The sequence below is a fragment of the Pseudophryne corroboree genome, chromosome 9 (assembly GCF_028390025.1).
Source record: "Pseudophryne corroboree isolate aPseCor3 chromosome 9, aPseCor3.hap2, whole genome shotgun sequence".
Lineage (NCBI taxonomy): Eukaryota > Metazoa > Chordata > Amphibia > Anura > Myobatrachidae > Pseudophryne > Pseudophryne corroboree.
Genome location: NC_086452.1, coordinates 391,890,216 through 391,916,573, shown reverse-complemented (window position 1 = coordinate 391,916,573; position 26,358 = coordinate 391,890,216). Strand labels below are relative to the sequence as shown.

The following is a 26,358-nucleotide window of genomic DNA, read 5'->3' as shown; positions in this document are numbered from 1 at the left end:
TCCAGCCAGAGCTCAGGGGTTCTGCTTCATTCTGGCCTGACATCTGATCCAACTGAATTTACTAGTGGCCATTAATTGTTAGTGTTTAGGGATCTCTCGGTATATCAAGGATCTGAATCATTTAAAGACGTTTACAGAAGGATGAATAAAGATTTAATAGAAGGATTTATCTGATAGTTACCACTCAATTTTCCCACGGAAATGGTCTAATTTTTGTAATTGCTGTCTGCTTATTCTCCCTATGTTTGTGGCTTGTGTCTGGGGCACACAAGGCTCCCCAGTAATTCTTAAGTAGCATACCCTATATATATATATCAGTAGCCTGAAACATGTAATCTTCCAAATAGATAAACTCACTTAGTAGTCAGTTCAATGGAAGTGAAAAGACTTTCTCCACCCTGTTAAAATATTTACCCAGTCCTCCCACCCATTAATGTAACTGAGTTTTAAATGTGTTTCTTTTTTTATTATTTAACAGTTGGGTTCCAGTGCTGACTACTACTGCTGGGTCCCTGCTTTAAGCGATTATCATTCTAGCATTTGATACAGTTCTCAAGTTCCCATCTTCCAGCTCTCCTAACATCTATAACTGTTTATAATGTTCTATATTGTGATATCACTTTATTATATGTGCTGCACTCTTGTATTAATAATAGCTCCTTACAACCTGGTGTAGATGGTAAGTGATGTAGGGATGACCATCAATGTTTACAAACCATCGATGGTTAATGGTTGATTACAAATAGTTTTACATTCGATGGCAGAGACCCAATGGGTCTTCCCCATTGGTAGTGGAGATTACCCCCCCCCCCCACCTTCCTCAATGCCAGGTACAGAGCCTAGTTCCGCCCCTGACTGACCCTCAAAGCCCCCTCCCCCAGGCTCTGATTGGCTGGCAGATTACTAATTCATAGAGCAGGGATGACCATCAGTGGTTGAAACCATTGATGGTTTCCCTGGGATGGTTTCATACCATCGAGGTTAACCACCGATGGTAGCAGTAATGGTGAACATTGATAATTAGCCACTGATGGCCATCCCTACTGGCGTGTGAGACAGGCAGTCCCTGCAATGTTAATGTTCAGTTCTAGAACATGGATAGCTGTGAAGTAACGAACGTAAACGTGTTTCACTCTGATATGAATGGATACTGTATTGTGTCTTGCATCAGTTCTGCAACCACAGACTTTGTTGACTAAAAACCACTATGAAATTGCATCCTAAAGTGAGTAATTCTGTGCAGGGGCGGATTTTGGCATGAGGGCACCCCTAGGCATAATAGTATCAGTCTCCCCCCCCCCCCCCCCCCCCAGCCTAATTCTAATATTTGTATTGCCTGGTTATAAGCCCTCATTTGGTGATAGCCAATTTAAGAGAATCATTTTAAAAAGCCACTAACTATGAATTCTATTTATTTTAAATTTTGTGTACGTATTTACTAAGTAGGACGGCTTACGGGGGCAGTATGTGCATGTCATACTCATGTACACTCCATTCAAGATGGCATATGGTATAGTACTGTGGAAATATATTGTAGTTCCTGGTACTTTTTGAGCTGACAGTACCAACACAAGCATCCAAATGCCGCCCCCAAATAATTGCCGCACCTAGGCACGTGCCTCACATACATAATGGGAAGTTTGCAACTGATTCTGTCCAGTATAAACAGAGAACAAACCAATGCGTTTTGCTCTGTGTGTTCGGTTTAACTACATGGTGCTGAGTTGGGAGCAAACAGTAAAGCCAGTAACTGCACCTGGACCAGATGTGTTGCACTACAGATGGTACCCTGTGGTGCAACATAGCTACCTGTTATCTGAATCCCGAAGAGTATGTCTAGCATGCTCTCATTTATGCAATGACAACAAATTGCCATGTTAAGTGGAAGGTAATGCTCTATCTGACGTGTTCTGAACGAGTGTGATACAATTTACCGGCAGTAGGGATGCCAGCGGTAACATGACTGGCACCGGCATCCCGACAATGAGGTTACCGACAGGGGATTGGGTAATTATTTTACCCCTCCCCTAAACCGCCTGAGGTGGCGTCTAGGGCTAAGATTGATTGGGTGGCAGCTGGGGGGGAGGGGGATGAGTGGTTGCTAGGGCTATTCCCCCCACCATTCCTGTAGTGTCTAAACCTAAACCCCCGGGACATAACCCTAATGGTAACACCGATACTTACCTTCAGGATGTCAGTGTTCCGGCGACAGGATTCTGAGTGGTGTCGGGATTGTGGTATCAGTCACATGACCGCCGGCATCCAGTTCTAAACATATGCATTGTGTAGATTGGTGGAGTAACTGTCTAAAGTGTAATTTGTTTCTTTTACCTGCTAACGAATAGAACACTGCTGTAGATATTCATGATGTGACTTTAGCCATCTGTAATGCAGTGACAACTTTTTCTTTCTTTTTTTTTTTCTTTTTTAACTGAATCCTAAATATTAGGGTATTAATTACAAATTTATGCAGAGGTCCCTAAACTCCAGTCCAGTTTTTAAGGCTTGTCAAAGTCAGAAAAATATCTCTATGCACACTACCATATTTGCACCTCACACAGGTCCGTGCTGCGCATGCGTGCGCTCTCCCGTACGTGCGCATACTCACAGTCGCGGGCACCCGCAGGCGCACGGTATGCATATTTACGGTAGAGTTTATGTGATCGTAGCGTGCGACTCAATTGTTACATATTTTCACTATATAATGTATTTTGTAGATCATGGTCCCTTTGATAGAGTCTGAAAGTTTAGTTAACATAGCATGTTCCTGAACAGAGAGATCCCTCTTTGTATTGTACGAAGGGTCTAACAGGGGTCATACAGTGGTGTTTGGTACCCATCGGAAGAGTATTTAAATAGCAATATTCCGGTGTTGGTTTGGAGCGGATTAATCGCTCGTGCGAATAGTTATGGACATAAGAAGTTTATGTCCATTTACTATTATTTGTTCTTATTTAGTCATGCGGCGGGAAACTCAGTGTCCCACCCACCTGAACAGTTGGAAGCAGTCACAGCCCACCTGTATGAATCAACCTATGACCTTTTGTTATAATGCGAAGCCGAATTCCTGTGTCCAATGAACAATGAGATTGTAGGGACCATTGAATTGCATTGTGTGTGGGGCATAAATAGGCAGGCCGACCATATCCAGTTCACTCTCTTCAACGGTTCTCATTGCTGATAATCGGGAGCTGGATATCGAGGCGCATGCGATCGTTTCCCCTTGTGCGTAAGTGTTTCTCCGCAGCTATATTGATCTTCTTGTTATTGTGGGCCAATTTCTCTCTCTCTCTCTCCCTTCTCCTCTTTCTCTCTTATTTTCCTTTAAATAGTAATTGTATTATATTTCCTGTGTAGTTAGCTGGTTAGGTAGTCTATGTTATATTGTAGTGTATGATTTGTATTTGTATTAATTCTTTTGCAAGTATATCATTCATAATATATATATTAGGCGTTGGACCCTGAGCACGGTATCTGTGTATTTCTTATAGTGTTAAGTATTCTCAGAGCGTCGGTGACGCTAGAACAGCTTTAAAGGTAATAAGGTTACACTAGGTTGCATCTACACCCTATCTCTACACTAAGGTTTTACAGCATATTTCATTGTTTATGGTTTAGATATAAAGGTTTAACATTGTTAGCGTCAGCGCCGCTAGTGATCTCCTCGTGGTCCCGAGCGTCCGCTACGCTATAGCGAATCATTACGTTAGTCAGCAGCCAATAGCGTGCCTGCCTGTGATCTCTTGGCCGTGAGCGAACGTGACGCTTGAGCGTCTCGACCACGGCTAAGCGATTGTTACGCAACGAGCGTACCCTTACGGTACTTCATACGTAGATAGCGTACAGTGTTCTCAGACCTCATAAAGGGTATTATATAAGATAAATATTTAGCTTTATCAATTGCGGGCTCGTCCTGTCCTTCACATATCTGCACTAGGTAATTTCAGCAGACATTATCCAGCAGCAAAGGGCGGGAGATCATATTCCTCGTAGTGCTGTTTGGATAAGCGTCTGCTTCTCTTAGTAAAGGGTGCTGAAGGAATCCGGGAACCGGAGGTAAGAACAACACGCTAGTCTCTTTTAAAACTGTTTATTTTTCTGTCTTGCGTACACACGCACACATATCTGCATTTCTTTTTTTCATTTGTGTATTTTCGTATATCACTCTCCTGTTTGCCAGTTTTATAGTTGATAAACGTGCTAAGAGAGATTTGCCGCTATTTCATAGTTTAAGAGTAAAGGTAATATAGTTAAAGTATAGACAAACACACAGCGGTGCCTGAGAGACAAGGCGAAGTCAGTGTGGTGCGTGGTAGATGATAAAGGATCATCTACATTGATAAACGTATAAATTGTGTTACGGTGGATCTTTGCTTTGCGTACACGTGTCTCTAACAAAGGACTGAGATTTGTGTATGCAATCCAAGGGCCGACGCACGCAGCGTATATTACGCAACGGAGCGTACGGGTACGCCCACGTAACTCAAATCACAAGTGTTAATTTTTTTTTTCAACGCGATAAATAGCGCAACGCGGTAAATAACGCAAGGCGATAAATCGCGCAAATCTATTTTAACATTCAAAATTTAAATTAACAGATCCTTCTCCTAATTTGTAACACAGCTGGTCTAAAGAGAAATTTCTGCGCAGAAATAGAAATAGAAACAAAAGTGTATATGTGGTGAGTGAGTGTTTGTTTTTACAATTTTTGAGGTTGAACCACAAGAAAAGTCGAGTTCTCGTGAGGTACATGCGTGTAAGTGACGTACATGGTGGCTAGGGAGGCATCCCTGGTTAAAACATACAATTTGAGCATTAGAGTGTAGCAGACCAGGAGGTCATACTGTAACAGACCAGGAGGTCATAGCAGACCAGCAGGTTCAGGTACAGCAGACAAGGAAGTCCGCTATACAGTCCACAGGCACAACACCAAGAAAGGGTTGGTGCAACACCCATATAGGCCATACAAGCTCTGGCTGAAGGAATTCGCAGCCGCAATTTTCGATTCCACTGGTCGCTCCGTACATAAGATTAGTTGCTTATGTGCTGAACGATTGTACCGCACGTAATTGTGTACATTAGTAAACCTGACCGGTACTATTTGTGTACGAAGGTCATAAACGCTATTTGTACATTCTAACGTGATTTGTGTAATTTTTTTTATTTTAAGGGAGGTTCGCTGCTCACTCAGGAACTATCCAACAACCAATAGTTACTGGAAAGAGTAAGTGTTCTTCGGATCACCCTCACAGGTTCCAGTAAATAGAGGTTCAGGTCGCAGGGGCCCTAGGTCGAGTACGTCAGCACCATATCGGTGTGATCAGGTCGTATTGGTCGGCGTGGGCGAGTGAGTGGGGTACTCGGTAAACCGCCACCGTCAGCCTATTTTGAACATTTTGGTTTGCGTAAGGGTTGGTTGAATAAAGCAACACCTTCGAACTATGGGGGCCACTTGTTCAGGTAGGGGGCGATCAACCTCGGTTCGGGTTGATTCAGTGAACCGACCAGTCGGGTCGGCAAGATACGTAATGTGTGAGAAATACGGAAGTCACACAGAAGCTTTATGTGATGAATGGGAGAGAATGACAATACATGACGGGGAGAAATTCCCAAGAGTAGGTAGCTTCAGCACAGAAGTGTTAACGAATTTAAGGAGAAGGATATGTCTCCTTAAATCAGCCAAGAGACGAATCAAACATTATGATTATTTACAGTTGTGGCAACAGGAGGGTGACATACAGAGAGGATTGGCTCAGGCGGCGGGATCTGGCTCGATCAGAAAACTGATAGCCACGGCCCCACCGCCACCATATATATCGGGAGAAAAATTGGTTGCGGAGAATGACGCATTAAGGTGTAACAAACAAACACTTAGCAACTGTGTAAATGTTAAAGATAATGTTAACCAATTAACCAATGCAAGTATTAACCCGTGCAAGTTGTACCCTGTTTTGAACTTTCCTCAGGAGTGTGATCAAGAGGACGAATCGGCAACAATTTCAGCGCTCTCTCTAGCAGCCACCATAGCAGAGACCACTGTAGGCACAGCTCAACCCCCGAGATTAGTAACGAAAGCCCCTAGCGGAGGGATAGGTGAGGTCGTATCAACGGGTAAGTACGGCACCATACACTATGCTGAAACTATTTCACCACAGCCTGTAGAATCTACACAGGATGAGGTTGTTAGAGTTAATCCTGTTAAGGTAATAGTAGTTCCAAATGGGAAAACAGACACTTCAGGAGTCACTCCTGTTAGGAACATTGCCATGTACAGCCCATTTTCCCGAATGGAATTAAGGACCATAGTGTCGGAATTCCCTGACCCTAGAAAAGACTTAGTTGCCAGCCAAAAATACATCAGAGACCTAGGTAACACGTTAGAGCCCAACAATAAAGACTGGCAGATATTGCTGAGAGCATGTTTACCCTCCAATGTCGACGCAGCTCAATTTTTAGCTGACTGTGGATTAGATCAGGATGTACCTCTTACAGATGTGTACAACAAAGACAATGTAAAAAGAATAAGCTTACAGTTAAAAGAGTATTTCCCAGCCGTAGTTAAATGGAACAAAATATTCTCCATTAAACAGAAGGAGTCAGAAACAGCTGCAGAGTATTTTCACAGAGCATTATCAGAAATGGCAAAATACACAGGCATAGAGGACATTAAAACAAACATAAACCATCGAGAAGTAGCAGTATCGGTACTGATGGATGGTTTAAAAGAGTCATTGAAGACTAGGGTACAGACCACACAACCATGTTGGCGAGGTCTGTCTGTGGCTACTTTGAGAGAGGCTGCTATTGATCACGATAGGAACATCACCAGACACAGGGAACAACAAGGTGATAAGTTAATGGCAGTAAGTATACAGGCCCTGACCACAAGGCAGCCTTTGTTTATATCACCAAACCCTGTGGGTAAGTCAAATGTGGTTACTTGTTATTCTTGTCATAAACAGGGACACATGGCACGAGATTGTAGAATGAAGAATTCACGAAACTCATACCAACCCCCTAGACAACGACACGACACACGACATTGGGAGCAAGGTCCGCAGAAACGGAGTTATGAGCCACATACAGGGGAAACAAAAAGATACCCCCCGAACAGAGACTGGCAAGCCTCTGGTAGCTCCCAATTAACTCCATCACAAGTAGTTGCTGCCAGCGGGATTCAGGGAGGTCACCATACCCAATAGGGGTGTGGCCATACCTGTAATCTGCAGCCAGTAAAATTGATTGCAAGTCTTGGAAGTGAACCAGAAATTGCAATCAATGTAGCTGGTAAATCATTAAACTTTCTTGTAGACACAGGGGCGGCCAAATCAGTGATAAATTCGACAGTGGGCATGAGAACCACTGGTAAGACAATTCCAGCCATAGGGGTAACGGGAGTAGTCCAGCACTACCCTGTTAGCAAACCAGCCGAGATTACAGTAGGGCCTTTACATACCAAGCATTCCTTTTTGCTGGCTGCATCGGCACCGACTAATCTCCTGGGAAGAGACTTACTGTGTAAAATGGGGTGCGTCATTTATTGTACTCCTGAGGGTGTATTCTTGGACATACCTGAGAATCACGCTCAGGAAGTGCGAGACATGTTAGACTCCCCGTCAAAATTAATGTCACATACCATTATGACAAATAGGACTCCCTCCCAAGTAGAAGAAATGACATCTCAGATACCAGAGTCACTTTGGACTAAAGATGGACAGGACACTGGATTAATGGCAAACGTAGCTCCGGTAGTTGTACAAGTAAAAGATGGTAGGATAGCTCCAAAAATCCCACAGTACCCTCTGAAGCCAGAGGTGGAGTTAGGAGTGTATCCCGTAATAGAGCGCTTGCTACAACAGGGCATTCTGGTAAGAACGTCCAGCACTGCCAATAGTCCCATCTTCCCTGTTAAAAAGAGTGGGGGGAGGGGTTACCGGCTAGTGCAGGATCTAAGGGGGATTAACAAAATAGTTGAGAGTCAGTTCCCCGTAGTGCCAAATCCAGCTGTCATCCTAATGCAAATCCCTCCCACTGCGAAATTTTTCACTGTTATTGACCTCTGCTCCGCTTTCTTTTCGGTACCTCTGCACCCTGACAGTCAATATTTGTTTGCATTTACATACAGAGGAGTCCAATACACATGGACTCGATTACCACAAGGATTCATAGATAGCCCAAGTATATTTTCTCAGGCTTTGCATGATTGTTTACAGTCTTTCCAACCAGTGAGTGGATCAGTATTAATACAGTACGTGGATGATCTACTACTGTGTTCTGATTCATTGGAAGCATCCCTGAAGGATACGAAACAGCTCCTGTTTCATCTTTCAGACACAGGACACAAGGTTTCCAAAGACAAGTTGCAATTATGCCAAACTAAGGTAAAATATTTGGGACACTGTTTAACACAAGGACTGAGACACCTGACCGCTGATAGAATTCAAGCAATTAGAGACATGACTCTGCCACAAACCCAGCAACAGATCAGAACATTTTTAGGAATGTGTGGGTATTGCCGTAACTGGATCCCAGGGTTTTCCATCCTAGCGTTACCCTTGCAGGAGATGGTCTCCTCAAACAAACCTGATCGGATTTCGCATACAGACGAGTCTGAGACAGCATTTGAGAGACTTAAACAGTGCCTAACGCAGGCACCAGCATTAGGTATGCCTGAATATGGGAAACCCTTTGAACTATACGGAACAGAAAGTGCTGGTTGCGCGGCAGGCGTACTAACCCAAAAGCACGGTGATGCCAGCAGGCCGGTAGCATATTACAGCGCTCAGCTAGATACGGTAGCGCGATCCCTCCCCACATGCTTGCGAAGCGTTGCTGCGATAGCATTGCTAGTAACGAAAAGCGAAGACGTCGTGCTAGGTCACAACCTCACAATTCATACACCACATGCAGTGTCAGCCTTGTTAAATTCTGCACAAACCAGACACGTCTCATCAGCGCGGTTTACAAGATGGGAATTGGCACTAATGGCCCCCGTAAACATCACCATAAGGAGATGCAGTGCATTAAATCCTGCAACATATCTCCCAGGTGTGCCTGGACAGGCACAAAGGGTGGAGGATGAGAGTGGTGGGGAAGGAGAATTTAACACAAAGGAAGACACTCATGATTGTATGGAATATTTGACCCAAAATTTTACCGCAAGGCCTGACATCAGTGACAACCCACTGGAAGATGTAGAACTTACGTTCTACACGGACGGTAGTTGTCATAGACAGTCAGACTCGGGAGACTTGTGTACTGGATACGCAGTCGTAGATGACCAAGGCACCATAGAAGCGGAACCGCTAGGCCCACCTCACTCAGCCCAGGTTGCTGAACTGGTCGCCCTAACCAGAGCATGTGAATTGGCTAAGGGCAAATCAGCCAATATCTACACCGACTCTAGATACGCATTCGGGGTAGTCCATGATTTCGGAGCCCTATGGCGCCTCAGAAATTTCATGACGGCAGCTGGTACACCGGTAGCGCATGCAGCTCACATAAAAAGGCTTCTAACAGCGATACAGGAACCCGACAGAGTGGCTGTTATCAAATGTAAAGCACATACATATAGCCAAGACCCAGTATCACTTGGTAACAGCCGAGCAGACGAAGCTGCTAAATTAGCAGCTGCTACCCCCAGACAGACAGACACCACACAACTGATGGTATTTAATACCATCAACACACAGAAGTTGTGTGAGATGCAAAATTTGTGTTCCACACAGGAAAAGGCAGTCTGGAAGGCAAAGGGATATGGTCAGGAGTCCTCAGGACTCTGGACGGATGGACACGGTAAACCAGTGGCCCCCAAAGCATACCTTCCATGCTTAGCTGAGGCAGCTTACGGGCTGACTCATCTGGGCAAGGAAGGGATGTGCAAGTTGGTAAGAGCATATTGGTGTGCCCCAGGATTTTCTTCTCATGCGAGTAAAAGGGCAATGTCATGCCTTACCTGTCTGAGAAAGAACATCGGAAAGGCAATACCTACAGAACCATCTCATATCCCACCTGCCGGCGGCCCTTTCCAGGTAATACAGATTGACTTTATTCAATTACCCCCTTGTCGAAATTTGAAATATGTACTTGTTTGTATAGATGTTTTCTCAAATTGGGTCGAAGCATTTCCAGCGGCCACAAATACCGCTATGTTTACTGCTAAGAAAATTGTGCAGGAATTTGTATGTAGATATGGTATCCCTAGAATTATCGAAAGTGATAGGGGTACCCATTTTACAGGTGATGTCTTTCAAGGAATGTGTACATTGATGGGAATTGATAGCAAGCTGCACACTCCATACCGTCCACAGGCGAGTGCGAAAGTGGAAAGAGTGAACAGCACTATTAAAAATAAACTGAGTAAAGTGATGGCAGAGACAGGATTGACATGGCCAGAAGCTTTACCCATTGTACTGTACAGCATCAGAACCACTCCCAGGTCCCCTCTTAATCTGTCTCCCTTTGAAATCTTGTTTGGTCGACAACAGCATGTTATGATTAACCCTCAGGATGATTTGAAGTGTAACAATGAAGTGACTGTAAAATACTTGATTAACATGAGTAAACAGTTAAGGAATCAAAATGATAATCTGTAGTTAGTGATTCCTGATTTACCAGATAGTAATTGTCATGACATTGAACCTGGGGATTATGTAATGATACGGAATTTTCTACGCTCAGGTTGCCTTATTGACAGATGGGAAGGACCATACCAGGTCTTATTGACTAGCACTACAGCATTGAAGGTTGCTGAGAGAGAGACTTGGGTTCATTCGTCCCACTGTAAAAAGGTTGCTGATCCAGAGAGGTCCCGTGATAAGGAACAGACGGTAGAGGTTGTATCACTGGAGTGTCTGTTCCAGGAAGATTGAGGCGGCACCTGAGCATTGAAAATCACAAGACCAAAAGCAGTTGTCGATCCCCTGTTCCCTTTTATTGTTTTTCTCCAACTTCCCATCCCCTCTCCCTCAAATTATTTTTTTTCCCCCTTCTCATTCTTCTCCGTTTCCTCCTACAAGATGGACTTGCCCCAAGAGACTGTGATCCAGATTTTCCTGTTGACCATGATGTTGACCAGAGCAGTCTGTTCCGGCGAGAGTACCATGGAGGTCGAGAGAGGTTCTGGAATGGGTTCTGATGACAGAGATGGAGGCGTAGTTTTCCAAGAACAACATAATCAACAAGCAAAGGCGAGTATCAGAAAACGATCCGATAGCATTGACCATAGAAGGAATTGTGAAGGATTGTTAGCTGAAGAAAACTGTATCTGTCGGCTCTGTAACATTTGTCATTGAGGATGGGTGCATAAAGAAATGCCAATCCAGTTTTAATATCCATATGGACCGGCATCCATTGAGTGACTATCACTCCTTAGTGGGTAGTGTGTTAAATAAAACAGATTGTTGGGTATGCTCTCAAGTACCTCAAGGTCATAGCAAATCAGGGCTAGTACCATTTCCTTTAACGTTAGGGGAGGTACTTGAGTTAAGTGGTGGGAGACCGGTGGACAGGAGGTTTAATATCTCCAGCCCTCCTAGTTTGAAGCTCCACCAATACCATGTGGATAGGTCCCTATTATGTTTTAACATCTCCAATCCCCGAAAGCCGGGAAATTGGGAAGTGTCATGGAGTAATCAAACCATGACCTTTTCACATAGAGCAGATAGAATGCCTACAGATACAGAGCTTATACGCCACATAGCCAGTAGAGGAAAATCTTTCCGGTATAGGTATACCTTAGGAAATAGGATTACGAGAGTTGGAGAGGTATCACCAGGATACTGTGCACATATCGTACAACCTGATACGTGTACTAAGCAGATGGAAGAATTAGGGTTAGGAGATTTCACATGGAAGGTGTGTAATATGGTTATGTCCTACTCCGTCCCATATGTTCTCCCCGATGATGCATATTTCATATGCGGGAGAAAGGCGTATAAGTGGCTTGCCCCAAACTCTGAAGGATTGTGTTATATTGGAAAAGTACTGCCTGAAGTAATGACTGTATCACATGACAAAATGAAAGACATACACCGTGTTGCCCAAACTCCTTATACTCACACCCATTACGAGCACGTAGTTAAACGGCACCTGATAGAAAGAACAGAGCATCCGGCCTCTGACATGATCCATGAATCCACCGGGATTCAGTTTCTAATCGCGTTAGACATCACTCGCACCGCTAGAGGAGTGTTGAATTATAAATACATATCTGCGCTCGCCAATTTGTTAGATAATATCACTGAAATGTATGATGACACGTTTAGGTATACTGGAAGAGAACTTCAGGCTTACAAAACAGAACTGGTACAGCATAGAATGGTTCTTAATTACCTCACAGCAGTGACAGGCGGATATTGTGTCACACTGGCAACACAATACGGCGTGAAATGTTGCACATATATTACGAATAGCACCGAGGACCCGGTCGAGGTCATAGACCAAAAGATGGACGATATTCTCCAACTGAAGTGGGAATTTCGCAGGAGACACAATCTCACTCTTGCTGCTGTAGGTAATGAGCTGACTGGTTGGGTGTCATGGTTGAACCCGCGAAATTGGTTCTCTGGTTTAGGAGACTGGGCTCAAGGAGTCATAATGGATGTTGGGAAGTTTCTCCTATGTATCTTAGGTGCCATCATAACGATTGGTTTGATATTTAGATGCGGTCAGGCTTTAATGAGGTGCAATCGTCGTACTAAGGTAATGAGTTTAAGGAGTGAGGAAACTGTAATTCCAATGGACTTGATTTATGACCCAAATGTAGAAACAATGATGTGATGAAAATGCGATTTCTACGGTCCGTTTCTTTCACCTGTTTTTCCGTTTCCTCCAAGGTAAAAAGACCCACTTGGACGAGGAATTTGATGAGCCGATATACAGACAACAGAGGGATTAAAGAAGAAGTTTTGACAACCTGATACACAGATTTTTGATGAACTATGCCATGGATCCCCAGTTTCCCTAGAAATTTTTAAATTACGCTAGCCCAACACTTTTGTAAATCTATGGACATTGACAGCTTTTGCTCGCACCTTATGGGCAAAAGCACAAAGAAGACTGCATTCAACAGACACCAAACAAGACCTCAATCGACTAATGTACATTTACCTGACATAGAATACCACCGCATTTACCGTAATTATGTCTTTTCTTCATCTCTACAACCTTCAGGTAATTACACACATAGTCGATAGAGAATACCAGCACAGATATCAGCAATCACATATTCCCCCATTCATGTATCATCAACTAAAATGTGCTCCCCATTTTGTTACAACCACAGCCGAAAAGAGCTCGGTAAAGTTTGACAGCCCATCCACAGACCCGTACCACGGGATAAGAAGGAATTCAAATGTATACTTCGCAATACCTCGAAGCTTGATTTAAAACACGTACGGCATGATGATATATGACCCCCAAACACGGATTCATACACACATGCTTCTGCTATCTCACTAGGTCATACCCTTTTCCTACCTTCTCCTCTCCTCCCCTACCCAACCATGTAAATGTATTAACCCCTGACATATATTTTTCTCTTTTTGAAATGTTTTAGAAGGTGGCAGTTATTGTTGACTGCCAAAGGGTGGACTGTCAAAGTCAGAAAAATATCTCTATGCACACTACCATATTTGCACCTCACACAGGTCCGTGCTGCGCATGCGTGCGCTCTCCCGTACGTGCGCATACTCACAGTCGCGGGCACCCGCAGGCGCACGGTATGCGTATTTACGGTAGAGTTTATGTGATCGTAGCGTGCGACTCAATCGTTACATATTTTCACTATATAATGTATTTTGTAGATCATGGTCCCTTTGATAGATTCTGAAAGTTTAGTTAACATAGCATGTTCCTGAACAGAGAGATCCCTCTTTGTATTGTACGAAGGGTCTAACAGGGGTCATACAGTGGTGTTTGGTACCCATCGGAAGAGTATTTAAATAGCAATATTCCGGTGTTGGTTTGGAGCGGATTAATCGCTCGTGCGAATAGTTATGGACATAAGAAGTTTATGTCCATTTACTATTATTTGTTCTTATTTAGTCATGCGGCGGGAAACTCAGTGTCCCACCCACCTGAACAGTTGGAAGCAGTCACAGCCCACCTGTATGAATCAACCTATGACCTTTTGTTATAATGCGAAGCCGAATTCCTGTGTCCAATGAACAATGAGATTGTAGGGACCATTGAATTGCATTGTGTGTGGGGCATAAATAGGCAGGCCGACCATATCCAGTTCACTCTCTTCAACGGTTCTCATTGCTGATAATCGGGAGCTGGATATCGAGGCGCATGCGATCGTTTCCCCTTGAGCGTAAGTGTTTCTCCGCAGCTATATTGATCTTCTTGTTATTGTGGGCCAATTTCTCTCTCTCTCTCTCCCTTCTCCTCTTTCTCTCTTATTTTCCTTTAAATAGTAATTGTATTATATTTCCTGTGTAGTTAGCTGGTTAGGTAGTCTATGTTATATTGTAGTGTATGATTTGTATTTGTATTAATTCTTTTGCAAGTATATCATTCATAATATATATATTAGGCGTTGGACCCTGAGCACGGTATCTGTGTATTTCTTATAGTGTTAAGTATTCTCAGAGCGTCGGTGACGCTAGAACAGCTTTAAAGGTAATAAGGTTACACTAGGTTGCATCTACACCCTATCTCTACACTAAGGTTTTACAGCATATTTCATTGTTTATGGTTTAGATATAAAGGTTTAACATTGTTAGCGTCAGCGCCGCTGGTGATCTCCTCGTGGTTCCGAGCGTCCGCTACGCTATAGCGAATCATTACGTTAGTCAGCAGCCAATAGCGTGCCTGCCTGTGATCTCTTGGCCGTGAGCGAACGTGACGCTTGAGCGTCTCGACCACGGCTAAGCGATTGTTACGCAACGAGCGTACCCTTACGGTACTTCATACGTAGATAGCGTACAGTGTTCTCAGACCTCATAAAGGGTATTATATAAGATAAATATTTAGCTTTATCAGGCTATCCATGCTTGAGCACAGGTGACTTAATTAGTTCCTCTGTAATTTGATTTAATCATCTGCATTCAAGAATGTATATTTTAAAACCTGGTCTGTAATGGTGGAGTTTGGGAAGCTCTGCTTTAATGCATAATTTCTGAACATTTCAGTTTTGGGGTTACTTTGGGGGCAGTTAAATTGATTTCAGTGTTGAATGGCGCCGCAATTGATTGCCCGGAGCTATTCAACTGTCTGCATCGCGCCAGGCTTTCAAGTCAAGGAGATGCAGATTACCGTGTTTAATGCCCAGTGTTTAGTCAGGGTAAGCTGTGCTTTTAGCACACGTGCTAAGCCCGCAACTAGCATTGCTGAACCATTTATTCAGTTTTCCGCTTGTATTTCACTAGGGTGAGAGCAGAAATCCTCTAGTCGCGGGTTTACAGCTTGACCAACTCAGTTGCTTAGTCCAGCGTTATTCAATATCACATTCAATTGAATTGCAACCTTTACGTATCTACCTACAATAAATAAGGTGCAAATATTGTAATCAAAAGAGTTTATTTTAAATATATAAATCTATTTTGTGTATTTTATCTTTAGTTGATTTTGTTTTTCTTTTATTGTTTCAATATGTAGAGGAAGTGGTTGCCCTTAATGAACAGTAGCTAGGTCTGATAATCAGGGATAAGTATATCTGAATAGCCTCATTAGTATAAAAAGGGATTCTGAAGCTGACAGAAGAGGCAATTCAGTAAGGCGCGTCACCATGGCGATTAATGTGTTTTGAACCTCCCATAGTGGGAAACATGTAATGAGGTGCTGATGTTTTGGTAACGTAATTGGTTCTAGTAATAATAATTTCACTGTAGAAATTAAAACTATTAAAACACCTGAGTGTAAACTGGAAAAACTGGAATTCAGCATATATAGATTACTCTTGTGTAGTAAGGCATGCCCTATTCTAGGTAGGATTTAGATGTGCTTTAAAGGGGTTTGTTCTATAAAAGTGGAAAAGGGCTTAGTGATCTTATGTACAGTTAAAAGTATAACTAGTCTTAAATAGCAAATAAATTCTAAGAAGTTAATGTAAACATTTTACTTGATTGACAGTCAATGCATGTTATAAAAGTGTTGTTTTAAAAGTTAGAAAGTGCTGGACTTTAATAGTAAAAAAAAAAAATATACAATTCAGCTTGAGTGCTAAATTTAGTTTTCCTTACTTTTGAAATGGAATTTTCTATTCTGTATGCATTGATTTTACGTGATACTTGTTTTTGTTCATTGACATATAGCTTGATGTTTCCTATTTAAATTTATTTAGATTTATTTGACATCATTTGATTCCTATGTGCAAATATTTTTTTAATTAATTTGTTTTGTTGATCAAACAATATAAAAATAGAAGTTCCTATATATGGAAACAATAGAATTAGTTTAAGCAAATTACACTTATACCAGTAGTAAAGCACACGTATTATTACACAAAATGTGTCCATTCTACTACTGTTTCCTCCGATCTGGTATGTGTTTAGTGTTTGTTTTGATTTTCATTCATTTTTTTGTCCTATGTCTTTCAATGTGTTTGTCCCATGCATCAATTCCTTTAATGTATGACTCCCCACCACAGCTGTTGTGGGGTGGGGGTAGACTGAACCAGGGATTTTCACAGTTTTTGCTAAATCCTCCTGGGTCAAAGCCTTCATTCTAAAAACCATTTTCATTTTAAGTGACAGTCTTCTTAAGCACTAATAATACTTTTACAGTATTTTAAAGCTTCTGTCATTTCACCTCTCCTGTTCAGTATTCAGCTTCTGAAGACTCACTACCATACTATAGACTTTGGAAAAATGTGTAGATGTGCAACTTTATAAATTATGCATTCAAAAAGATCTGCTTTTATTGTTTTCTTAACTCGTTTTTTTGTTGTGATTAAAACTAGTTCTGTTTTTTTGTTACCATTTGATCACGAAGTATAACAATATAATTTTGCATGTAGAAGGCCCCTTTTTTTCTTTTGTTTGCAATCCCCGATCCTTATTCTTTCCTAATGAAATTAAAGCAATATTTCTGCAGATGAACCTTTAAGTGATGTTCCTAAAAATGAAATAGCCTGTAGAAGATCTCAGTATGTCCAGATATAAGAGTAATTCCTGCTGCGATTGGAGACTCCTATTCCTGGTTAAATGCAAACAAAACAGCAGGATGTTACTACAACAGAGACTTCCGTGCAAAGTAGTTAGAGATCTAATATCTTCTTCAGAGAGTTTGGAGGTCTGCCCAGACATCCAGTACCCAGTGCACTGTTCACCAAGTCCCCAACTCGCATTTTTCACACTTACTTGCAAACACCATAAACATTACAAGGATATTAAACCCATGCTTTGTTCTGTAGAACAGAAGTTCCCTACATTATATAACTGTGACTGTTTAACTGGAGCAAAATGGTGGCCTGCAGTAAATGCATGTGTCTGAGAACAGACAGGGAACAGCGTGAGGGCCTGTTTACCTGGCAAATTGTCTGAGCCACTTAATGATGGCGTGGGGCTGATAAATGCTCACTGTCACCTAAATTGTTGTTTACACCTCAGCTGACACCATAAAATTTTATGTTGTCTTTTGTATAGATGCCATGTTGTAATCCCACCTGAGCGAGGAATGTTCAGACTGCCAAATTCCACAAATGGAACACAATAAATGTGTGTGAAAATGCTGGGGGCATAATCTGCACCACCTACATGCAGATATCAACACCCTTTATTGCATCCATTGAGGCTTAGGATGACTAGAAAACACATGCTTAGCTCAGTGACAAAAATGGTCCCATAAAAAAACATGTAAGTACAAAGCGTCAACAGTTAATACTTAACATTCACTAATGATATAAATTTACATTACGTATTCTGTCAGTGTACCTATTAACTCCGCTCATCTGAATAATTCACTCTGTGGGCAGTGACCAAGTTAACATCCAATGCAGCCTATCATTTCACAGTGACATAATGTGTGCATTTACTATACTTTGATTTCTGTTCTTGCCTATTCCGAGTAACTTATTATGGTTTACGTTCGGGTTTTTATTTAATTTATATGTCTTTGTTTCTGTTCCATTTTGCCTTGCTTGTACTCTTTTTGTTTTAGGTCAGATTCCGTTCAGATGTGTCCTTTTTCTTAATCATGCCACATAGTCCCGCTCGGCGCACCGGGTGTCATGTGACTTGCCCGTTCCGAGCATCTTCCCCCCCCCCCCCCTCAAAATGGGCATCATATTTGCATAATAGAACAACTGGGAGTGACGGACTGCATTGCTAGTGTACACTGATAGCCTCCAGAGTGATGAAAACTGGGAGGGAGGGGGGAGGGGGCTGTTGGAAGGCCACACCTACTTCCTATGTTTCCACACACCCTTTTTGGTCAGCCGTGCTTAAGGTGTGTGTGGGATCCAATTTTAAGTTGCAAGTGTTGTGAGTACACTGGTATTCGAATGATAGATCGACAGTGTATTGGTTGACAGTCAGTTGGTCATCATGCATTAGGTTGACCAGTACAAAAAGGTTGACATGAAAATGGTCGACACATAAATGGTCGACCCATGTTTCGGGGGGTTTTCACATGTTTTCTCAACACTTGCTTGATTTACTATCCACGTGTACACTATTGGGAATAGTAACCCCACCTGAAGCATGCCGAGCAAAGTGAGCCCACGAGGGTACACGTTTGTACTGATGATGGTCACAGAACATGGAATATATAAGATATGGCCCACAAAATGTGTGTAGGCCGTTGTCATGTCAACCTTTTGACCCTGTCGATCTTTTGTACCTGTCGACTTAATGCATGTTGACCATTTGGTGTCGACCTAATGACTGTCGACCATAACATTGGCAATCCATTGATCCACACTCGAGTACACTGTAAGCAGCTTTATGCTTTGTCTTCCACGTTCTAAGACGGAAAACACAGTATTCTACTCTTCCGCAGCGTCTCAATTGCACCGGGCGTTTCAAGCCATATGACGCAAAGATGCCCAGTGTAGGAGGGCACATCTGTATTTTCCAGGTATACAGCCCTGGACAATAATAAACAACAGTAATTGTTGCTAAGGTTTAGTAATATGTTTGTATGCATTATTTTGTTTTTGTTTTTCACTTTCAGACATAAAACTAAATACCATGGACAATGGCCCTCATTCCGAGTTGATCGCTCGCTGCCGATTTTTGCAGCCCAGCGATCAGGTGAGAAAACGGCATTTCTGCGCATGCGCATGGTACGCAGCGCGCATGCGCTAAGTACTTTCACACAAAACTTTGTAGTTTTACACAAGCTCGAGCGACGCTTTTCAGTCGCTCGAGTGTTCGTTGTGTGATTGACAGGAAGTGGGTGTTTCTGGGCGGCAACTCAGTGTTTTCGGGGAGTGTGCTAAAAAAATGCAGGCGTGCCAGGTTAAAACGCAGGAGTGGCTGGAGAAACGGGGGAGTGGCTGGCCAAACGCAGGGCGTGTTTATAACGTCAAACCAGGAACTAAACAGATTGCAGTCATCGCAAGCTAGGAGAAAGTATCAAGCCACTCTGAAACTGCATGAAATTTTTTAGTAGCAGAACTGCTAACCTTTCGTTCGCACTTCTTCTAAGCTAAGATACACTCCCAGAGGGCGGCGGCTTAGCGTTTGCACTGCTGCTAAAAGCAGCTAGCGAGCGATCAACTCGGAATGAGGGCCATGGAGTTTTAATCTAAGCATCATTTTGGAGTTTAGTTTTACTTGAATGTGTGATTTTCTCCTAGTAAGTTACGTTTTTTAGATCCTGGAGTTTCTCTCGTCTTGTTAACCAGGTTATACTTAGCCCAGAGCTGTGCTAAGAGGACGTGGGTTGCTATAAGTGATCTGTGTCTGATGTTGCCCTGTTTGTCTGCCAGCTGAATAATTCCCTTGTTAAGTGCAGCTGGTTCCCAAGAGCCCATGTGACACAGGGGCACAGCTGATCCTTTGCAAATTTCCATGGTGGTAGATTCAGCCAACAGACCTATTATGACTCTGCCAGATGTTTTAGGCTTTGACAAAACCAGAATATCTACAGTATATATTTTTTTTTTCTTCAAAAGTTCTGCTGTAAAGTGAGGAGCCAGAGAATCATAATTTAAAGAGGGATGAAAGGAAGGAAGGAAGAGGCTTACTGTAAAATTGCAATTACTGAGATCCATGTTTTCCTTCATTTTGCAATATTCTTTACACAGCGTCTAGGCTCTTGAGGTATTACATTATTAGAATATTCTGGGCTAAGTATGCTACTTTCATGGAATAATATTTACTGTTGAGTCTGCTGATTGCAAGTTTCAGTATTTTTATATTATTGATTGAGCATCAGCAGCTGTGGAACATGTTGACACAATATAAATAAAAGGAAAAAATAATAAACTTCTGACAAAAACAAAGGGAGCTATTTATTAAGACTGGTGCAAAGAAAACGGTGACATTCTCTTTAGCAACCAGTCACATTCTGTAATCTGATTGGGCATCACCAGTTTTTCTTTTTTTACCAGTTGTCATGTATGTTTTCCAGAGTGTTCCCTTGATTTACCTAGTGTGGGCAGGAGATCTTTAAGCCTGGATGGGGGCCATATGCAGATGTCTGTGGGCCCCCTCCAACCTGAATTTTTTTTTAAATAATGGTGCCAGGCACTGTTTCAGAGTCTCCAGCGCATGCACTCTATCCCGGCTCCATCATCAGAAATAGAGTGCCGGTTCCATGTTTCTGGCATCTACTTTCGAAATATGGCACTGACAACAAATATCAGAAGATATCGCTGTAATAGTAACGCAGGAGGATGGCGGGAAGGTGCATAGGGAAGGTAAGTAAATGCAATAATAGGTGAATGTTGTGCAGTGTGGGCCCATATTGACCCACGGGCCTGTGTGCACAGCACATCTTGCAACTGTTATAGATATGACACTGGAGTGTGGGGGTATTTACCATGTAAACTTAACAAATATTATTGAGAATGCAGCATATCGATTCCCTAAGACAGGACTAGACAAATTATGGATGCATGGTGGCTGAAAAGATACAGCCTAGCAACAGGAGAAGATCTGCGGCCTGTATGATGTATCTACAGGCCATATGCATCATAGTTCCGCTGTGACCTCTGGCCTGCCCTCAGGGGCCACCAAGAGATATGACAGGTACAGTTACTAGCGGGTATGGGGCAAGTATATAGTGCTGTGGCCACATCCCATTTTGAAAATTGGCCTGCCCTCGGGCCACCAAGAGATATGACAGGTACAGTTACTAGGGGGTATGGGGCAAGTATATAGCGCTGTGGCCACATCCCATTTTGAAAATTGATGTGCTGCAGCAGGATGTTAGAGGGTTTATACACCCTGTAAGTCCCATCCTTATGGCATCCATGAATGCAAGTCCATACAGCTTTGTACACTGGGAGCTTAAAGGATGCAGCTGTGCAAGAGATGACCATCGAAGAATTCATCAGTGATGGTGCCATTAATTTAATTACATGAGTGGGGTGAAACAATTGATAATAAAACGATTGATGGTTTGAACCGTCGATGGGCATCAGACACCCCAAATCGCTACTGTGAGACATGGCAGGACAATCAGAGAAGGAGTAAAATAAACAGCATGATGAATTGCCATGCTACGCTCCATGACCCCTACCTCACCATGCTATCGATGGTAGAGAAAAAAAAAATGCTGCCTCTTCCATCGATGGGAAAACCATTGATTATCGATGGCTATCCCTAAGCCATGCCAGTTATGCCAAGCCAGAAGGTTCCTCCATTAAGTGGGCACTTAGCAATGTTAGCACTGGTATGCCATATGGAGCACTATGGGGTTGCTCCAAGGTGGGTAGCTCTTAGTAATGCAAGTAAGGAGCCATTATCATGTGGCTCTTTGCTGGTTAATCATAGACCCAGATTGGGGTAATGGAGGTGTGGGATGTGGTGCCCCTGGATTGGCCAGGCTGGATGGCTCTAGTGTGGCATACCTTTACATTCTATTAACACTTATCACTTACTCATTTCTTTATTAACACTATTTTTTAATTGCATCTCATTATTTTTGTATCACTTTCTGTATAAAGCTTCGGCTTCCTAACACTAATCTATTAACACTATAATTTTTTCACTGGTGTGCTGCCCTAGGCTTTCTGGCTTATGCTGATTTTTGGGGTGCCATACCCTGCACCTAGATATAGCAATAGGGACCCCCAATATTCAGAGAGGCCTTATCGAGGCTTGGGGGCTTAGTCATACATTTGCGCAAATATATGTAACCATGATCTGAATTCTAATATTTTGTAGGATTTAAATCTGGTTACTGGTATCATTCAGGGTGCTGGGGGAAACAAAATGTCTTTTTCACTTAGCAATGTTTCCCGAGAGGCATTTGATATGCCGGCTGTCTGTCGGGATCCCGGTGCTCAGCAAACCGGCGCTGGGATCCCGACAGCCTGCATACCGACAACTATTTTCTCTCTTGGGAGGGAAAATAAATAGCATGGCGGTATGCTGGGCGCCCGGATCCCGACAGCCGGTATAACATAGTAGACCCATGCTTCCCTGCTCTTTTGGAATTGCTGGCAGTGCATGTACTAGGCAAGTTCCTATTAAGTACTGTACAAAGGAAGAACTTGGTATTGAAAACAGCACACATGAAATGAAGTAGACTACTGCAGGCACATGCTGGGTACCAGAGGTACACAATGAGAAAACATGTTGAGAGCTGGTGTCACTTGCTGTGTACTTTTGGTGTTTGTTGGGCAAACACATCTCTAACATTTTTGGACATATCACTTGTTTTCCCTTGCGCTAGGAACTTAGGACATCACTGGTGCATGCATTGGGATTTAGTGGCTGATTCAGAGATAGGAACAAAGCAATGAAAGTTCAACCTTCATCTGGGCAAACTATGTTGCAATTCAAGGGGTGCAAATATATATTTTTTTGCATGTAGCATAAATACTAGCTGCTTTTGCATGTAGCTCACAAAGACTGAATAGCTACTGTATATATTATGAACTTGTAACTTAGATTTGCTCAATTTTAAATCTGCCCCACCTGCAGTGCAACATTGTTTTGACAAGGGGCAAAGTTACTCTTTTTTGCTTTGCTCCATACTCTGAGCAAGGTCACCCTTTCCAGAAAATAAATGTTCTGAAGAATACTGGTCCATCCCAGAAGCTGACTGCCTCCATTGTGTATCCTATTATTCCACAAAGAAAATACATATATACATGGTTGCCTACCTTGCTGCATCCTCCTCCGGGAGGAGGCAGCGTGGTAGGCTAATAGAGGTGAGGCCGGTGGCGAGGTGGGCCGTCCGTGGGTGTGGTAGGCATGGGAGGTGGGCAGTCCGAGGTCGTGGCATCTCGAACGAGTCATTGTGGCCCCCGCAATTCCCCCTATGCAGTGCCGATAAAACAGGCACTGTAGAGCGGGAAGGCGGAGGTACGATGATGCGATTCAGCGCGAAACGCGTATTCCCTCGGACTGCCCACTTGTTCTCTGCTGTGGGCAGCCGAGGTACACGTGCAGACAGTTTTTAAAGGTACTTGGCAGGGAGGTTATTCCAAATATCTTGGAGAACTAAACACAGATCTTCTCTGGATGTAGGCTTGCTCAAATCCTTCTGTCTCTTCATGTAATATGATACAGACTCATGATTTTGAGATCAAAGCTTTGTGCATGCCTTTTCATCACTTCCAGGACTCATTGTTCTTCTTTACTCTGAAGATAGCTCTTAACGACATTGGCTGTATGTTTAGGGTCGTTGTCCTGATGCAGAATAAATCTGGAGCCAATCAGATGCCTCCCTGATAGTATTGCATGATGGTGAAGTACCTTTTGCATAGTATTGTGTGTGTGTATATACATATACATGTACTGTATGTGTGTGTGTGTGTGTATGCATTTATATATATACATAGTGTGAACCTTTTGCATCTCAGATGGACTGGCTCTAGTGCAGGGGTGGGGAACCTTTTTCTACCAAGGGCCATTTGGATATTTATAAAATCCGTCGGGGGCCATAAAAATATTATCAAAGTAGAAATTAGCCTGCCCCCAGTAGTTATGCAACAGTAGATATGCCCCAAGTCAGTAGCTATGCCCCCAGTCAATAGTTATGCCCCCCATAGATATACCCCCAGTCAGTTGTTATGCCCCCAATACATATGCCCCCAGTCACTTGTTATGCCCTATTAGATATGCCCCCAGTTAGTCCTGCCTCCGACTGCTGCTGAGGGAAAGAAGCCGGGCGCCCGCTAGTAACAAAATCTCAGCGGGCGCCCAGCATCTCCGCGGTTAGGTGAGCCGGGCCGGATCAAGTGGCTCTGAGGGCCTTATACGGCCCGCGGGCCTGATGTTCCCCACCACTGCTCTAGTGAGTCCGATGTATCAGCTGCATTGGCCCCCACAATTGTGGAAAAAAGTTTATTACAAATTCGGTATTTATATATGTCAACAAACTGAAATCTAAACTGCGCAACTATTCCTGTTTTGTGTGTGCTTTAAGAAAATAGGATCTTGCTGTGTACATGCCTTTCTGTTTATAGTATACGTTGTTTATGGACCAGACATCTAAAGTCCAGGCTGTCATAACTTCCTATGGCCACATCTGTCACCTAATTAGGAGAAAAGTTGCTTCTATGTCAGTTTTAAAACATATACTGGCTACGATGAGGGATACAAATAAAGCTGCACCTTTTGGGGTTAAAAACAAGCTTCTCACCATTTTTATGCCAGTGACCACCGACATCTCTGCTCATATATGGTATTTGTCTGTACATAAATCAGCAAGACACCATTAACATTTGGATAACACAACACCGTTCGTTGCTGGGCCAAGAACAGCTAACTGAACTGGTTCGTGGTACAGTATTTATAGGTAGAGCGGCTGACACAAGAAGGGGGCTCGGTAGCTGTTACACAGGACGTGACCTGGAGGGTCTGAACGACAAATGTATATCAGCAGTTTGGAATTACAAGACTGCTTTATGTCATACACACCTGTACAAAAGTGCTAAAAGGGTCTACATAGGTGTTCCCTCTCCGTGTTGTCTTATAAAAGAATTGCATTGCAATATATTCTTAACCTTTTGCGTATTGCAAAATGTCCTAAAGTACATTTTGTACATTTGTTTACTGGTAATAATCATGTGTAAGCCACATTTCTGCTTGGCTTCTGCAACTTGACATCCATTCTAAATATATTCCAGGGGCAACTTGCAGATGTATATAAACACACCACACACCGACTTTTTTGGTGGTGCATGTGTCCTACCATCCCCATAAGAATATGTTTGCTGACCTTGGTTATAATGCAGCGTGCCCTGCATTTTTATATAGGTCTGGTCAACAAATGTTAACTCATAAAGCACAGAGAGTGCAAATGGCGATAGTGTAGACCGCATTCATTGTATAGAAAATCAGGAACCGTACCCCCTCATATGTTTTCTGTATATGGGGTGGGAGGGCACTGCATGTCTAGCACTCCCATGACATCTGCACACTACAGGACATGGGCGTATCTATAATAGGTGTGCGGGGCACGTGGGCCCATGAGTCCAAAAGAGCCCACTTGACACACACAACCTATGATTACCTACCCACTAGTGATCCAGAAACCACTGGTAAAATATGGTCCTCACCATTTTCGCAAAGATCTGCACATATGCCGTAGAGAAATCACTGTGAAAATTGTACCAGGGAGTACTTAGTGCATGCGCCGAAGTGGGACTGCACATGAACCCCTCCTTACTTAAACTGCCACTGTATGAGGTCACCATACTGGCTCATAAAAGAGGGACCCATGTTATTCTTACACATGGTAATCATTTAAGTCAAGATGACAAAAAATAGTATTCATTATTATTTTCAAGTGAAAACCTGCACATAGAATCCTGCTGTTTGTCGGAAAGGTGATTCCACTTATTGCTATATTTGTGAGTCTGATGAAGATCCCGGCAACAGGTCAAAACGTCAACACTTTATGTTCGGATTGATGATGATGTCTAACAGATTAAATTATTTCTTCAGAATACATTGGTGAGTGCCCTGCTCTTTGTGACAGTTTGACAGACTATATTGAAGTACAGTTGGGTTAAGTCCGTCTTCAGTGTTGTAAAAGTACCCCACTGGATGAAATTAACTGTGAGTAAAGTTTTTTTTTGTACAACAAGTATACATTAGCAAAGAACAGTGGCACTACACGAATTTTAAAAAGTAAAAATATATTTCAAACATAACAGTCTTTTACTCTGCCACATGGGGCAAAAAGACTAATGAGTGAATGTAAAAACCAATGACTTACATGCATTGGCTCGTTTCCGACAAGTCATTATGATGCTTTGAAGAAGGAATAATTAAACCAACCTGG

At 42.7% G+C, this 26,358-nt stretch overlaps 1 protein-coding gene across 13 annotated transcripts in view; it reads left to right on the top strand.

The window, feature by feature from the left end:
* Positions 1-26,358, top strand: part of ERC2 (ELKS/RAB6-interacting/CAST family member 2) — a 2,157,515-nt gene that overhangs the window by 1,260,901 nt on the left and 870,256 nt on the right. The window contains exon 16 of one of the 13 annotated variants that reach the window (XM_063940843.1): positions 20,066-20,283. The exons of 11 other annotated variants lie outside the window; for them this stretch is intronic. In XM_063940843.1, coding sequence (XP_063796913.1) covers positions 20,066-20,081 — 16 coding nt within the window. In that variant the 3' untranslated portion in view covers positions 20,082-20,283. Of the gene's footprint in view, positions 1-17,591; positions 17,792-20,065; positions 20,284-26,358 lie in introns of those variants that run through there. One more of the 13 variants, XM_063940842.1, reaches the window with a different exon arrangement.